Source organism: Mastomys coucha, unplaced genomic scaffold (assembly GCF_008632895.1).
Source record: "Mastomys coucha isolate ucsf_1 unplaced genomic scaffold, UCSF_Mcou_1 pScaffold18, whole genome shotgun sequence".
In the NCBI taxonomy this organism is placed as follows: domain Eukaryota; kingdom Metazoa; phylum Chordata; class Mammalia; order Rodentia; family Muridae; genus Mastomys; species Mastomys coucha.
The window spans coordinates 57,859,185-57,875,405 of record NW_022196900.1 but is presented as its reverse complement, the minus strand read 5'-3'; the positions used below and the strand labels follow the sequence as shown (position 1 = coordinate 57,875,405).

The 16,221-nt window shown below is 40.8% G+C and overlaps 1 protein-coding gene across 5 annotated transcripts in view; it reads right to left on the bottom strand.

Annotated features, from left to right (window-relative positions):
- Patj (PATJ crumbs cell polarity complex component) overlaps positions 1-16,221 on the bottom strand; it is a 314,427-nt gene that overhangs the window by 120,111 nt on the left and 178,095 nt on the right. For all 5 annotated transcript variants that reach the window (XM_031377903.1, XM_031377900.1, XM_031377901.1 and 2 more), the window contains one exon: positions 1,137-1,228. In XM_031377903.1, the coding sequence (XP_031233763.1) occupies positions 1,137-1,228 (92 nt within the window). The remainder of the gene's footprint in view (positions 1-1,136; positions 1,229-16,221) is intronic.

Below are 16,221 nucleotides of genomic sequence, written 5' to 3'. Positions count from 1 at the left end.
CTCAGAAATCCACCTGCCTCTGCCTCCCAAGTGCTGGGATTAAAGGCGTGCACCACTACCGCCCGGCCGCAGCCAGTGCTCTTAAGCACTGATTCATCTTCACAGCCCATCAGTTAAAAAATCTGAGGCAAACAATTGAAGGAGATGAGGTGTCCATTTTAAAAATGGTAATGGAGGGGCTGGAGAGATGGCTCAGCGGTTAAGAGCACTGACTACTCTTCCGAAGGTCCAGAGCTCAATTCCCAGCAACCACATGGTGGCTCACAACCATCTATAATGAGATCTGATGCCTTCTTCTGGGGTGTCTGAAGAGAGCTATGGTGTACTTACATATACTAAATAAATAAATATTTTAAAAAATGGTAATGGAAGCACGGGGGGAAAAGACACCCAGAAATATTTAACAAACATGATTACTTACACCTATAAATTATTCAAACTTAATATCATTCCAGTTAAATTACAGAGACTTAAGCTTAGCTCTTGCTGATATAGAAAACTGGCCACAAGATGAACAGACTCCTGACTCTCACTGACAAGCACTCTAGGAGCTCAGGCAGTCGGTTGGCGAGGCAGGTGAGTATGGAATTGCAAACACTGTAGAGCTGGCTGACCTGGGCTCCACCCCTGACCAGTACTGTTTTTCTTAACAACATCTCATGCAGTTCAGGCTGGCTTCCAGTTGTCTATGTACACAAATATGACCTTGAACTTCTGACCCCCAACCCCTGCCAATTGCTTGGATTATAGGCACACACTGGTATCGAGGATGAAGCCAGGATGTAGCACATCCTGGCAAGAGCTCTACCAGTTCAATACTCACACAGCCCTCACCAGCACCCCTACACTTTTCTGGGTTCTCTAACTGTTGGTTCTTTCATGAAGACAATAATTGATCAGTAAATGCCAACCCATGATGACACGAGTGAGCAGCCTCTAGTACGTCTCTAAGGATACACGCAAGCAGATACATTTAAAAGTTGAAATACAGATAATAGTAAACTCAACTACCAATTCCATCTTGTGAAACACAGAAACAAGAAAAAATCCTAAACAAAGCAAAAATAAAATACTAATGCCAATAATGGTCCCTGAAGAGGAGACTATATTTAGAAAACCAGGTCTGTTTCCCTTACCTAATGAAAACCAATTTGACCCTGCTCGGGGCGGTCTTAATGATGGCAGATGCATTCTGATGACTTCTTCCATAAAGGATCTGATTGTTTATCTGTTGGGGGAAAAATAAGAAATGCTTGTAAAATAACAGCCCAGATATTCACATAATGAATAAATATATACATAAAGGTATCTATGTATACACTTGGAATTAAAACATGTCTTCACTTTTATGTGTGTATACAATTAATTAGTGGTAAAAGTCTTAATATTCTTTGTACTAGAGATTCACAGGGTAATTCTACGCAACTATATAAAGTCTCCTAAATTCAGGTGTGGCTATAGTTAATGAAGGACTAAATTCCTTAATCCTGTTGCTAAACTTTATGGGAACAGTAGTTGAGCTTAATGCAAAGTTTTATGAAAGATATTTCATTTTCCACAGTTTTTCCAGATTCCTAAAGAATGTAGAAAACAGACCAAACATATGGAGCTCTAGAGGGTCCATTATACATGGTACTGAAAGTGTGTCTTGGTTTTGTTACTATAGGAGATAAATATTATATACCTGTTTTAAGTTGACTTTTTGACCAAGTAATTACATAGGACATCTTACTGTAGACAACTAGTCATCTGTTCATGTCCAAGATGTACTAAAATTATAATCTGACTAGTGTTGCAGATTGGTTCTAATGCTTTGAATTAATCTGGCCCCCCAAATCAGGAATCTGCCTGTCCAAACGCTGAAGGTCCTTGTCCCCAATTGGTTTTTGATTATCAAAAAAGAGCCAATGGTTGGGCAAGTAGACTAAGGCAAGACCTTTAGATTTGCACAGGCTAGGAACTGGGAGGAGGGGAGGAGAGATTGTCATGTCTCGGAGGGAGAGGATTTAGAGCTGCAGAAAGAAAATCATCCAAAATGGAGGTGAGAAGGAATGTGGCCCCTGGAAGGTCTGCCCAGAAGCATCTTGGGCAGTAAAGATTAGGGAGCTGCACAGAAGGAGCCAGGGCAACAAAAATAAAATATAGAAATAGAGGGCATTAAGCCGGGAGTACTAGAGGAAAAGAGTGCTGGCCGTGGGGAGGATTAAAAGTGCCCAGCCTTTGAGTTTGTCAAGGCATATTAAAATCAACCGATGTGTGTGTGTGTGTGTGTGTGTGTGTGTGTGTGTGTGTGTGTGTTGTCTTTCACTCATGAATACAGATAGCTCTTGGGTGGGTGTACTCGTGTGTGCAACCTGTCTCACTGCTACAGACTGGAGTCACGTAGATTTGATAAAACAGTAGCTCTAAACTATTTTCACTACAGTTCTTCTTACTGATACAATATGATAATAACTATAATTATGCTCTTATATATGTTCTTATATAATTCTGGTTTCCCCACCTGCTTGATAAGTAACTAATGACCTGTACTGTTATATTATTCCTATACAACTATGACTCTGATAACTTCTACCATCTTATGGCTGGTACAGTACACTCAACGATACTTAAGGGGATAAGTCTCTTGAAATTGGTGCTTAATCCATCTGCCCTTGATGTCTCTGTAATGATGAATCTGATGACACAATTGACAGATCTTTGAAAACACTGTGTCATTTAAGTGGTTATGGTGAGAAAGTAGGAGGAAACACACACTTCAAATGGTGGAATGGAAGGGGAGTACTTTTTCTTATGGTCTTAAAGGAAGCCAGTCCACCCCGTGCCTAGGGCTCTCTGGTCATGTATCTGGCCACAGCTATGGGGATCCTGCTTTGCTCTGTCTCTTATTCCATCTGGTTTTGTTGTTTTTGTTTTCCACCAAGGTCATTAATCTCAGAAATGCATGGATTCCCACACTCCCATTATCTGTGCCTCGTTTTCCTAACGTCTAATGGAATTCAAGCAGCTGCTCCAAAGTTGATCTGAGAACTGTAAGAAGAAAAGCTGTCACAGTTTAGGATGGTCCTCTTGAAACCTGAAGGAATTCTCCCTCTAGATATTCAGACACTCATCTTTTCTGCTGTTAAACTTCAATATTCATGCATTTAATAATGTGCTTGCAGCCCAGATTTCCAATACTATTACAGTAATACAGATGTACAAATACTTTCGTGATTTTATGATTTTATTTTTCATACACACAGACACAGACAGACAGACACACACACACACACACACACACACACACACATATACACACACAATTTCCTTCTGTTCCCCCTTGATTTTCCCATTTTTCCTTCATGGTGCTGGAGATTAAAGTCAGGCCCTTTTATGCAGTAAATATGTACTGCTTGGCACACAGTAGGACACCAATTGAGTCACCAGTAATGGGATCAGTTCTACAAGTAATGTGAAAAGCTCTGACAGGGCAGTGCCATGGCTGCTGTGCCCGAAACTGTGGCCTTGCCTGTAGTGGCAGCTGCTCACTGGCAATGCTTAGGAAGTGCTACACAGTGGGAACACACGTAACTCAAGACACAGCAGAATCTGACTTTACTAGATTAAATCTAGAAGGAAGACTGAGACTTCTAGACAAAAAGCCAAAACCATCACCAACCAAAAGGGCTTTCTTTCTGTCTTTAAAAATGATGTAAGGCAGCTTATTGAGTACTTGCAGCCAAACCTGTAGATGTGTTTAATACCTGGCACCCTTGTCACAGAAAGTGGGAACTGACTCCCACAAATTGTTCCCTAACCTCTATACACACAAACACACACACACACACACACACACTCTCAGACACTCACCTTCAAACAATCTATGTGGAAATTAGAGTATTAATCAATGGGATTTGTATCATTATAAGACATGAAGACATGAAGATATGATTGGGTGTAGTAGTTCATTTCTGTAACCCCAAGACCAGTGACTAGAGGATTATGAGTTTGAAGGAGAGAGAGAGAGAGAAAGAGAGAGAGAGAGAGAGACAGAGAGAGAGAGAGACAGAGACAGAGACAGAGACAGAGACAGAGAGACAGAGGCTCTCTACTGTGTGAGGGTACAGCAGTGAGGAGGTGGTCTGCTGATCAGGAAGGAGGCTTCACAGAGTCTAGCATCGTGATTTCAGGCTTCCCAGCCTGTTGAGCTGTAAGAAATATGTGCGTGTCACCTCAGCCACATTGGCATTTGTTATAGCCACCCAAAGTGACAAAGGCAATTGCTTGCACTAATTTCTGTTCTCTGAAATTAATTATTTCCACTGATACAGTTTCTTGTCATTCTAAATATCTACATTAATCCAGATTCTCTGCAGTCTCAGAGTCTGACGCTCTCACACTTTGTCTTGGCACACACAAAGAAGAAAAAGGAAGCAGACTTTGTGTCTATAAATTTCTATTAGATAATATTATTATCATTATTATCACCATCATCATATTATTATTGTGCTGGGATTTGAACCTAGAACCTCACACATACCAAATAGGTACTCTATCATTCAGTCATATCCCCAGACAAATTTTTCTCTATGACTATTTCCTTGCCTGCCTACATCTGTCTGTCTATGTACCTGCCTACCTATCATCTAGTAATTTATATCTATCTATCTATCTATCCATCCATCCATCCATCCATCCATCCATCCATCCATCCATCCATCTATCTACTTACCTACCTATCATCTAGTAATCTATTTAGAGACAAGGCCTTACTATGTAGCTTAGGCTGGCTTTGCCAGTGTGATGCCCCTGCCTCAACCTCTTTAGCATTGTGATTAAAGTTGTTCATCACCACTTGCCCAGTGCCATCTATGTGCCTGCCTAGCCATTCTGGCTTTCTGAATTGCTTTTGGGTAATAATTTCTGTCTCAGCTCTTGACCCTTAGTCCCAGAAAAAGCAACAATAGGTATATCTGTAAGAGTTAATTTTCTCCCAGGCTCTGAAACTCAAATCCCATTCAGGAACAAATTATAGCAACTCTGGATTCTAAAGCCCCATACAACAGCCATGTCTTCATTTTCTAAGTTGGTGAGTCATTCTGCAGGTTTCCAGGCCACCTGACATCCCCCTCAGGGTTTGCCTTCTGTCTCTGTAGTGAGAGAGAACAAACCCTCAGTATGAGGGCAATCCTGACCAGGGTGAAATAATTGGTTGCAATATTTATAGTTTGTAGCCAAAGTAGAATTGGGGTTAATTCAGTATAGATTCAGTAAAAGTAAATGGATATAAATCCTTTCCTACTACGGCATAAACTTTCACGTTAAAGGTCTTTAATGAGGTTTGTTTTAATCAAATTAATTATGCAAAATTATTAAAGAGATAAGCTTTTAACTACTCCTACTTTTCACAGTTCATCTGAACAGGAATAAAAATTTATGCTGAAAAGCGGCTCAATTAAATCTACTCAAATGACTTATCAAATTGAAAGTAAAAGTTAATTAACTTAAGCTAGGGTTGAAAATATTAATTATACAAAATTAAAATTTAGTTTAAGTAACAGATTTGCCCAAGGTTTGAACATTGTCATAATTTATTATGCTCAACAATCTCCCTCCCACGCTTTCTTTTGTAAAGTAAAATGGCGTATTATAAAAACTGTAAACTATTATTAGAGAGCTGAACTGAACTCACATGAGTAGCTGATAATAAAATCGGGAGTCCTTCTCCACCTGTACTTGGAAGTGCCATCTGAATGTCATATTTTAAGGCATTAGAATCAATACTTTCACTTTCAAAGTAACCTTTACTGAATATAAACTGCATGGAAAAAAATCAACACATTATATTTATAACCACTAATCCTTTTATACTTTTGGGTATTGAAGATCAAATGCAATACCTAGAATATGCTAGGCAAGCGCACAATCACCAAAGACCATTCCAGGTGTTTTCAACTTTATTTTGAGACAGGGTCTTAATAAACTGCCTCAGATTACAGGTACATGCTACCATGCCCAGGTGCCAGTTACCTCCTGGTCAAATGATTCCATTTCTACAGATTTATTTTAAAAAGGCTAAAAACATAGGCACTGACAGATCAACACAGCTATACTTTTAATCATGAAAAAATAGGCAAACCAGTCAACTCATCTGTTGTGGCACAATGGAAAGGACTGAGGAAGGTGAAGGGTGTAGTTGTGGTCATGAAACCAGCAGGGCCGAGTGGGAAACGCAGCAGACATCATGGAATCGCTCTTATGATAAAAGTGTCTGTGTGAGTTTAAAGAACTAGCTCTAAGTCAGGCAGTGGTGGTGCATGCCTTTAATCCCAGCACTTGGGAGGCAGAGGCAGGTGGATTTCTGAGTTCAAGGCCAGCCTGGTCTACAGAGACAGCCAGGGCTATACAGAGAAACCCTGTCTTGAAAACAAACAAACAAAAAACCAACTAGCTCTAACAGTTGGGCTCTGTGGTGACAGTTTTCTGTACCAGTATTTTGAAACATTTTTTATCACATTTATTTATTTATGTTTACAAACACATATGTACATGCCCGTCATGACATGTGTGTGAAGGCTTTAATGTAGTGCTCTCCCTCAGCCATGGGCTCTGGAGACCAAGTTCAGGTCATTGAGTTTGTGTAGCAAGTGCTTTCCCACTGACCATCTGCATGATGGTGTATGTCTGTGAGACTGGGGAGGCTTGTGAGCATGGGGAGGGAGGCTGATGCAGGGCTGCAGGTTGGAAGTTAGTCTGGGCTACATTGTGACATCTGTATAAAAAACACAGGTTTTCAATAATTAACAGATACTACAGGAAAAAAAATCACATTCATTTTTTTCCTTAAAAAGTAAAGGAAAAAGAAGAAAAGACAAGAAAATAGGTATGTGTCCTGTTGCCTCATACAGCAGGAGAGGCCTAAGTAAACAGGGAATCTACCTCTTAACAAGAACTGCTATTAATTCTGATGAAAAACCATTTCCCCATTTAAGATATGTCAACAGAACTTTGGAGGGTTTGTGTCTTTTTGTGTTTGTCCATGTTCATGTGCACTTGCATAGGTGAGCACATGTGGTAGCCGGAGGTCAACATGAGTTGTATTTTCTTGAAGGTCTGGCTACCTTGTGTTCAATGATTTTGTTATTATTTTATTGTGTGTGATGTGCATGTGGTGTATGTGTGTGTGCCACAGGTGTCAGAACCATTGACTCCCTTGGAGCTGGAGTTGTAAGCAGTTGTGACCCATGTGATGTGCTGCTTGAGAACCCAACCGTTGCTCCCTCAGAAGAGAAAGCACTCATTCTTGATCTATCTCTCCAGCCCCACACCTTGTTTTTAGAGAAAGGTCTTTCACTCGGACCTGAAGTCTCTCAGTAGGCTAAGCTGCCTGGCCCATAAGGCCAGGGACCCATCCTCTGTCTTCATCTTCTCTGTACTGGAACTACAAGGGCTTGCCACTCCAACTGATTATTTTACGTGGTATTGAGGACCAAACTTAGGTCCTCATGCGTGTGTGGCAAGCATGTTACCAATGAGCTGTCTCTCTAGCCCAGGCATAACTCGTAATGCTGTTCTTAGCCAGATAAGCAATTAGAGCTTTGGTGCTTCTTGACCTGGAATTCCTTTACCAAGAATATCAAGCCAGGTGTGGTAGCATAAGCAAGTGATCTCTGTGAGTTCAAGGCCCTGCTTAGTATACAAAACAAGTTACAGGCCTGTCAGAGGTACACAGTGACACATGGTCTCAAACCAAACAAAACCAAAAAGGTAAATATAGAGAATATAGGATAAGATGACCTATGGTAGTAACGCTTACCCTAGGGTTTCCTTCTTTCTCCCCAAAATTGACTTGATTAGAAATCTACCCCAATTCTCAGTTATTGTATTTTCCTCTTGTGTTAAAAACACTTTATATGTCCCTTTATAGACATAGTAAAAAACTCAACCAACAAGATTCTCATAACTCACCTCTTTAGGATTCCAGTTTCTCTCTTTTTAGAAGTGTTCCAATCTTTTTTATTGTTGTTGTTTTTCGAGACAGGGTTTCTCTGTGTAGCCCTGGCTGTCCTGGAACTCACTCTGTAGACCAGGCTGGCCTTGAACTCAGAAATCTACCTGCCTCTGCCTCCCAAGTGCTGGGATTAAAGGCGTGTGCCACCACCTCATGGCTAGAAGTGTTCCAATCTTATTGAGATTGTGAAAATAGTGTGTGTCTGTGTGTGTGGTCACCCACACAGGTAAACATATGTACCACATGGTGTGATCTCCTGCACAGGTACACTTATGTATCAAATGGTGTGATCACCTGCACAAGTAAACATATGTACCACATGGTGCGATCCACAGGTACACACATGTATCTCATGGTGTGATCACTAGCACAGGTATACTTATGTACCACATGACGTGATCACCTGCACAGATACACATATGTATCACATGTGGCGAGCAGAGCACAACTTGAAGGAGTAGACTCTCTCCTTCCATCTTGGGTTCTGGGGATTAAACTGAGGTCATAATGCATACACAGCAAGCCCTTTACCCACTGAGACACTCTCATTTCAACAGTCACCTTATTAAAAAACTTTCCTGCAGAGGCACAGTGCCATCATTTGTACCTAAGAACATTAGCACATTCCTCATATGGTTGAGCACTGCCCCTCAGCCAGGCCATGAGACAGGTGGTCTGTATTGGTGTAATGAGGACACAGAGACTCACTCACTCAGTGAAACAGTTTAAGGTATGTAGTGATGCTGCCAGAGGGCAGGCTCAAGTCTCCAGATCTCAAAGCCTCGAGTAAGTGGGGCCTCTGGAGCATGCAACAAGAATGCTCAGTGAGTGTCAGGGCACTCCCTAGGCGTCTCTTAATCCTTAATGTAATGAACCATCCATATCCTATCCCCAACCAACTCCCAACCTTGGCAAAAAACTTCTCATTTTGTTCTCTGCATGGCAAAGGTAGGATAAATTTCAAGCACTAACCACTTACATCCCACCCCCATTACTGCTCCTGTAAGTAATTCTAGTTACCCAACACAAAACAAAAAGTACAAGAAGGTAAAAGGAATAGAAAAGGAATCAGGGGGAGGAGATGAGAGAGGGTAATGGGGATGGAAGGTTGGGGTGAATGCTATCAAAATATTACATATATGTGTGAAAATGTCCTAATGTAGTCCATTACTATGTCATTTAGGATATGCAATAAACCTTTAAGAAATCCACTCCTCATCAGAGAACAGCATTATTTTCCTACTTCCTTATGTTAGTGTGTACATTATACATACTCAATTTATTAGGTTGGTTACAGTCTGGTAGTATACAAGTTTGCTAGTATAAAAGATAGGAATAGTGTACCTTACATACAATGGACTCTCATAACCCCGGATGCAGTTTTGCTTTCTAGGATTTCAGATTAAATGGGATCTGAAGATATTTGATGAAAAACTCAAGAAATAATTCCTACTTTACAAAAACAGGTGTTTTGGGAGCTGGTGCTGGTGGTGCATCCCATCAATCCCAGCTCTCGAGAGGCAGAAGCAGGAGGATCTCTGAGTTTGAGGCCAGCCTGGTCTATAGAGAAAGTTCCAGGACAGCCAGGGCTACACAGAGAACATATTTTGAAAAACAAAACAAAAAGATTTTGGAATTTGTATACAAAGTCTGTCATTTTCACATGGGCTCTTTGTAGAGCCCGCCCCTCCCCACAGGCTGGTGTCCCCTCCCAGCAGTCCCCTTTCCACTTTTCTGTCTCACAGTTCACTCTCTGGGCTCTGCATCTGTCCTGCTCCACCCCACGGCTGGGAACCAGCCTTTTGTGTCCTGTACATGCCTGCTGCCAGCTACTCCACTATCAGGTCAAATACTCTGAGGCAGAAACACTTTACTTAATAACTGCCACAAGCCATAAAACACTATGCTAGTGACTCAGACACCCAAAAGAGTCATAAAACGTCCCCTTTAGGGAACAACAAAATAATGCATTTGCATAGAAAATTCATTTGTGAAACTTTTATTAGAGAACTTTTATGTAATTGTTATACTTCATGAGTTACTGTTAATAGTGCATTCTGCTTAGTGTATAAATACAAATTTGTCTTGGGTATATATGTTTAGAGGGCAAGTGTAGTACAAACTGGTTATAGGGGTTTATGCCTGTAATCCTAGGCCATGGGGCTAACAGAATGACTGACCTAAATTTGAAGCCACCCAAGCTACTTAGTGAGTTCTAGATAGGTCAGCCTGGACTTGAGAGTGAGAATTTGTTTAAAAACAAAACAAAACTAAATTAAACTAGACTAGACTAAACTAAAACAAAGTAACAATGATAATGACGGTATGAAAGGCCTGTACTGCATTGACAAGGTTTTAAGCATCTTTGAGGAGACTTGCAATGTACCACATAATGTGGGGGGTCACACTGTAAGATTAGCAAAGTATAAATGCCCATTATGTAAACGAGGCAAAGAACACAAATGGATTGTGTGTGTGTCCAACTGAACGCCCTTCAGAATACCCCCAGTGAGTGTTTTCCCAGGCTGCACCTCAGTCTAATCACTAAGACAGCAAAAGAAGAACATGCAGAACAAAGGAAAGACCGAAGAGCAGAGCTCAATCACCCCCAGTCACGTGGTGGGCCACCGAGAGGAACTGCAGAAGCCAAAGGCAAGGGCACACTGCTTCCAAATGACACCAGATCCCTGTTTCCTTAAAGATCTCAGTCTCTTCCGTTCTTGAGCCTTAATTTTACTGCTACTTTGGCTGGATTTAGAATCACCTAGGAGACACATCTTAGAGGTTATTTCCAGATAGCTGTAACTGGGGAGGAAAAATCCATTCTGCACATGTCTGGAACCATCCCATAGGTAGGGTCCTGGACTGGAAAAAGATAACCCGAGCACTAGCAGTCACCAGTCTGCTTCCTGATTGTGGGAACATGGAACCAGCCACCTCACCTTCCTGCCTAACAACCCTGCCGTGAAGGGCTATATCCATTTAAACCATAAACCAAAATAATCCTTCTCCCTTGAGTTGCTTTTATTAGGTATTTTGTCATAGCTATGAGAAAAATAACTAATACAACTTCATTTTTACTTTGTTTTGTCTCTAAGGTCTTAAGATAATTTGGCTCACTGCAGAGAGCTCAGAACTTTTGTAAGAGCAATAATGAGGATCACAGCAATAAGAAATAAATGATCGTTATTCCTTCCAGAGAGTGGTAAGAGTAGAGATTTGAGCGAAAATATTTCAGTTGCATAAAGACAATGAGGTACAAGTAAATAATTCAAAATTCCTCCCATAACAGGCTACAGTCAGAAACTGAAATGGCGAAAAATAGAACTAAAGATTTCACAGCTGGAAGCACAGAAAGAAAGAATCAGGACATTCAACGTGAACCAGGCTTCACACAATAGTTTCTATGCCTGAAAATAAACCCCAGCTCTATAGCTGAAATGAGGGCAAGGTTTTCAATTAGGAGGTTCAGAAGCTCACATGCTGGGCAGACAAGACTGCCTTCCTTCTGTGCTTCTTAATAGATGAGCATGATTTTATCAATTACATTCTTCTCTTAATGAACTTTGAGTGGTATTACTTTTTTTGTTTGTTTGTTTCCGAGACAGGGTTTCTCTGTGTAGCCCTGGCTGTCCTGGAACTCACTCTGTAGACCAGTCTGGCCTCGAACTTAGAAATTCTCCTGCCTCTACCTCCCAAGTGCTGGGATAAAAGGCGTGCACCACCACTGCCCAGCTGGGTATTACATTTTAAGAAGATGGGTAATATAATACATAATTGCAATGTGAGAAACTGAGGCAGGATAGAAAAGCAGAAAAGTTCAAGGAGCACAGGAAGAAGAAGAGCCTTTCACTTGAGCCTGGTTGAGTCTTTTACCAGCTAAGAGTCCAGAATTTTGACACAAGTAACTTATTTGGTGTAAAGAGTGAGTACATAGGCCAGGCGTGATAGTGCACACCTTCAATCTCAGCATTAGGGAGGCAGAGGCAAGGAGATCTCTGTGAGTTTGAAGCTAGCCTGGTTTACATAGAGAAGTCCAGGACAGTCAAGGCTATATACCCAGTCTAAAGAAATAAAAGAGAGAGAGATTACATATATAGAGACAATATATTCCCATTTTACAGAAGTATTTAAAATAATAACATTGCAATAACAACTGACCATGCTTTAGGCCTAAGTGCCTGGGACCTTTAAGTTTAACCGCCCCCTCAATACTTCTAAAAAGCCTATGTATTTCTAAAAATCATACAAGCAAGATTATAAACTTTGTTTATAGTCAAAACCTGTCTTAATTTTCTTGTGACCTATTAAGTATTCTTTTGACTTGTCAAAAGAAAAATGAAAAAAAGGGAGTGGTGGTGCTTCTCAGAAGCCCTTTAAGCAAAGAAAGTAACCTCAGAAGCCACCAAAATAGTATACATGGCTAAGTCTAAGTTAAGCATGGCATTACAAAGTTCACACTCATGCCCTTGCTGGGAGCCGGCTGTTTTCTAAGAGGCATTCTCTCCCTTACAGTTAGTCTAGTTAGCTAGCCTGCTCTAAGGATCCTGTCTCTGTCCATCGAATGCTGGAGTTACAGGGAGGTCACCAAGGCCAACCAGGAATGACATGGGTGTTGGGGATCTGAACTTCAGTCTTCATGCTTGCAGGACAAGCATTTTACCCACTGAGACATCGGCCCAGCCCCTAAATAAGCAGGTTTGCTCCAAACTGACTTGTCCTGAAATACTTTCCTGCAGGGGAGTCAAGAATCTCACTTTTATCTGAGTGGTATTCTCTGAAAGAAGTCAGGTGGCTACAGGCCATAGCTGTGTCTTTTAATCCAATAGGAAACCATTAGATATATTAATCTGTTCTGAACATTCACCTACAGATTAATTGCATTCACCTACACCTCATATCTTTCTCATTGTTATGAAAAATACTGACATATGAAAAAAAATACTCTGAAAAAAGCAACTTAAAGGAGAAAGGGTTTATTCTGGCTGAGAGCATCCATTCTGTGGGGAAAGGTATGGTGGCAGGAGCAGGAGGTGGTCTATAAAGCCTCAAGGCCCACTCCAGTGACCCACTTTTTCCAGAGAGGGTCTTCCTTCCTTCCTTCCTTCCTTCCTTCCTTCCTTCCTTCCTTCCTTCCTTCCTTCTTTTCTTCCCTCCCTCCCTCCCTTCCTCCCTCCCTCCTTTTAAAAACGTAAGACAAGGTCTCTTCTTGTAGCCTTGGCTGTCCAGAAACACTCTGTATAAAACAGGCTGAACTAAAACTCAGAGATCCATCTGCCTCTGCCTCCCAGGGGCAGGGACTAAAGGTATGTGCCACTATGCCCTGCTGAGGCTCCACTTCCTAAAGGTTCCACAACCTTTCCAAATCATGCCACTCACGGGGGTGTTTCTTCTTCTTGGTTCTTCTTGAGGCAGCGGAAGGGGAAGAGCACAGATGGGGGTAAGACTTGGTCTTAGGAGATATTTAGGGTTGCTGTATAACAAAAAGTTTACTTAACTAAGTCTAAGGTACTATGCTATTGTAGGTGACCTGCCTTCTGTGATCCTCTGAGGCCAGAAACTGCAGTTTCTAGCACTTAGCAGCTCATCCTAAAACAGCAGGAGATTAAGTAAAGGATTCATTGCTAGAGCCTTTTCCCTATTGTCCAGATACCTCTTGCTTGTAAGGCTAGGAGGAAGTTTGGAGCAATAAACTTCTATTGAACCAGGAGAAGAAAATAACACTCACAGAAGGAAAAACTTTTACATAAGCAAATATGCATAATCTCACATAAATTCATATACAGATTCATGCTCAGTTTTTCATTTATACATATCCATCCATACCCATTGGGCCAAGCTTCATGAATTCTCACAATTACATACTTACACACACACATGCATATGTTCTCACAATTACATACTTACACACACAGTCATACTTACATATGCATATGGAGCAAAAGACCAAGAACCAGTGCAGAAAGAACTCACTCATTCTGGATGAAAAATGAACTCCAATCCTTATTACATAGAGAAAGAAAAGGCTTCTACCCTTTTAATACTAAATGAATCAAACCCATGTTTGTAAGAAAAAAGCTTTGTGTCTTTTAATAAGACTAAGCCTGCCTTGTCCCTACCATGGGACCTGTTCTATCCCATGATAAGGAGAAGCCTTCCTGTTCCTTCTGCTCTCTGCAGCATCTTCTTTTTTCCTCTTTCCCTCTGCATTCTGCACATTGCTCTCTTAGTATTTTATGTTGCCTATAGTTTCTAAGTTATTCCACTCTGCTTACTCTTTCTAATCTAAAAGGTGTTCAGTCTAAAAACTTCTCCTCAGCTCAGTTCCTCTCTCAGCCCAGTTCCTCTCTCACCTCAGTCCCCCAGTTCTGACTCTTCTTTTTGTCCTCAGCCCTTGAACATCTTTCAGAATACATGATCACATGTTAAAAAGTTCATCAAGAGTTCACACAGAAAATCAAATCATAAATTGAAATAGAAGTTTACAACAGAGAATGTTTACATGCATATCTATTAAGAGTAATTATCTAGCTAGACATACATCACCTGTCTCAGCTTCACAGGTTCACCAAAGGTTTAAAATCATAAGTTAAGTTTTTGTATAGATAAACCCAGTCAATATTTTATCTTCTGTCCTAGCACCTATAATAAATTGTTAGTCCTCTTTTTATGGCCTTTTGTTAATTGTTTTACAACTTCCTGGAATGTGCTCTGGGTAGAAGAAAGTCTGGTTACCATCTAAGAGCAATTAACTGCTCACACCTGGGAGACTAGCAGAATTCTCATTGCAGTTTTGACTATCAGAAAAGGACCTAATAGCAGTCCCATTATAAAAGAGCCTAATAATCACTGATATAATTTTAGGAATTCTTATAGGATCAGCATAAAGTCTTAACTCATCTATTTGTCTATATAGCACATATATAGACAACTTCGTGGATCTGCAGAGATCTGCTCCAAAGGGATGTGCCATTACATAGTGATTATTATATGTATAATAATAACAGGAAAAGCATGTTAACAGCAGGAATCTTTCCTAAAATGAATCCCTTACAGCCTTGCTTAATAAGGGCTCACCTGTTGCAGATTATGTAATAAGCCAAAGCAGGCATTTCAGGGTGATCACCTGCTAGTTATTAGCTTGTCCCATTATGGCTCCTGACAGATCAATTGTTCAAATAAGTGAACTTATGGGGGGCACTTTACATTCAAACTATATCCCCTCCAAATTATAAGAATTTAATCCAAAATTATGTTAAGACCCCAGTGTTAGTCAAAAAAGCTTGCTGCTCCTGCCCCAGTCTGCTTGCTTGCAAGATGGACCTGACTGTGCACTTAACTAAGGTTGCTGTGAGCTGACTGAAGATGGATGCGAAAACTAAGCAAGTCTAACAGGCATTAAGGCTCGGTATGTGCACGTTTCCATGGCGCCTTTATAATGACACATCCTTCCTTCATACTTAGGGATCCATCCACCTGTGACAGTGTCAGGAAATAGTCAGTGGACTCATAGCTATGGTCACAGTGCTGTGGCGACTAAGGCTCTGCACTTACTCAGCCATCACCATGTCCCCTGTGAGCTTTTTAGGCCACGAACAGATTATTTTAAGGAGCACAAAATGGGATGACTTTACCTTGGTATGTGTGAAGGCCATATTTAGGACCTGTTCATAATACTCAGTCAGCTTTGATCAACCCATTTTAAGAGAACCTTTAGATATTAAAGCTCACATACAGCTGTATGTTGAGCTCAGGTCTCACTTTACAGTCCTTGCTTTCCTAGAACTCACTCTGTAGACCAGGCTAGCCTTGAACTCATAGAGATCTGCCTACCTCTGCCTCCTGAGTGCTGGGATTAAAGGCATGTGCCACCACAGCTGGCCAAAAATGTAATATATTCATATCTAAAGTGTCAGAGCTGTTATGCTGTCACACTTTCAAAGTCATTGCCACCATAAACAAAACAAAGCAGCCTGGTCAATCAATTCTGAATGATCAGATAGATATTAAGTATCACTCTATCAAAATATCATGGAGAAACCATAATTTTATTTCAGTTTTGAAATCCTTTGCTCTTTCTATGGCTCAGACTACTCTTTCTATACCAGGAGGTTTTATTAAGTACCTTAGGGCGAAGTTATTTCATTCAAAAATTCTTGATAAATACACCCGGGTATGGTGGTGTAGATCACATGAGCTTCTGAGTATAAAGGAAGAGATTTTATCCT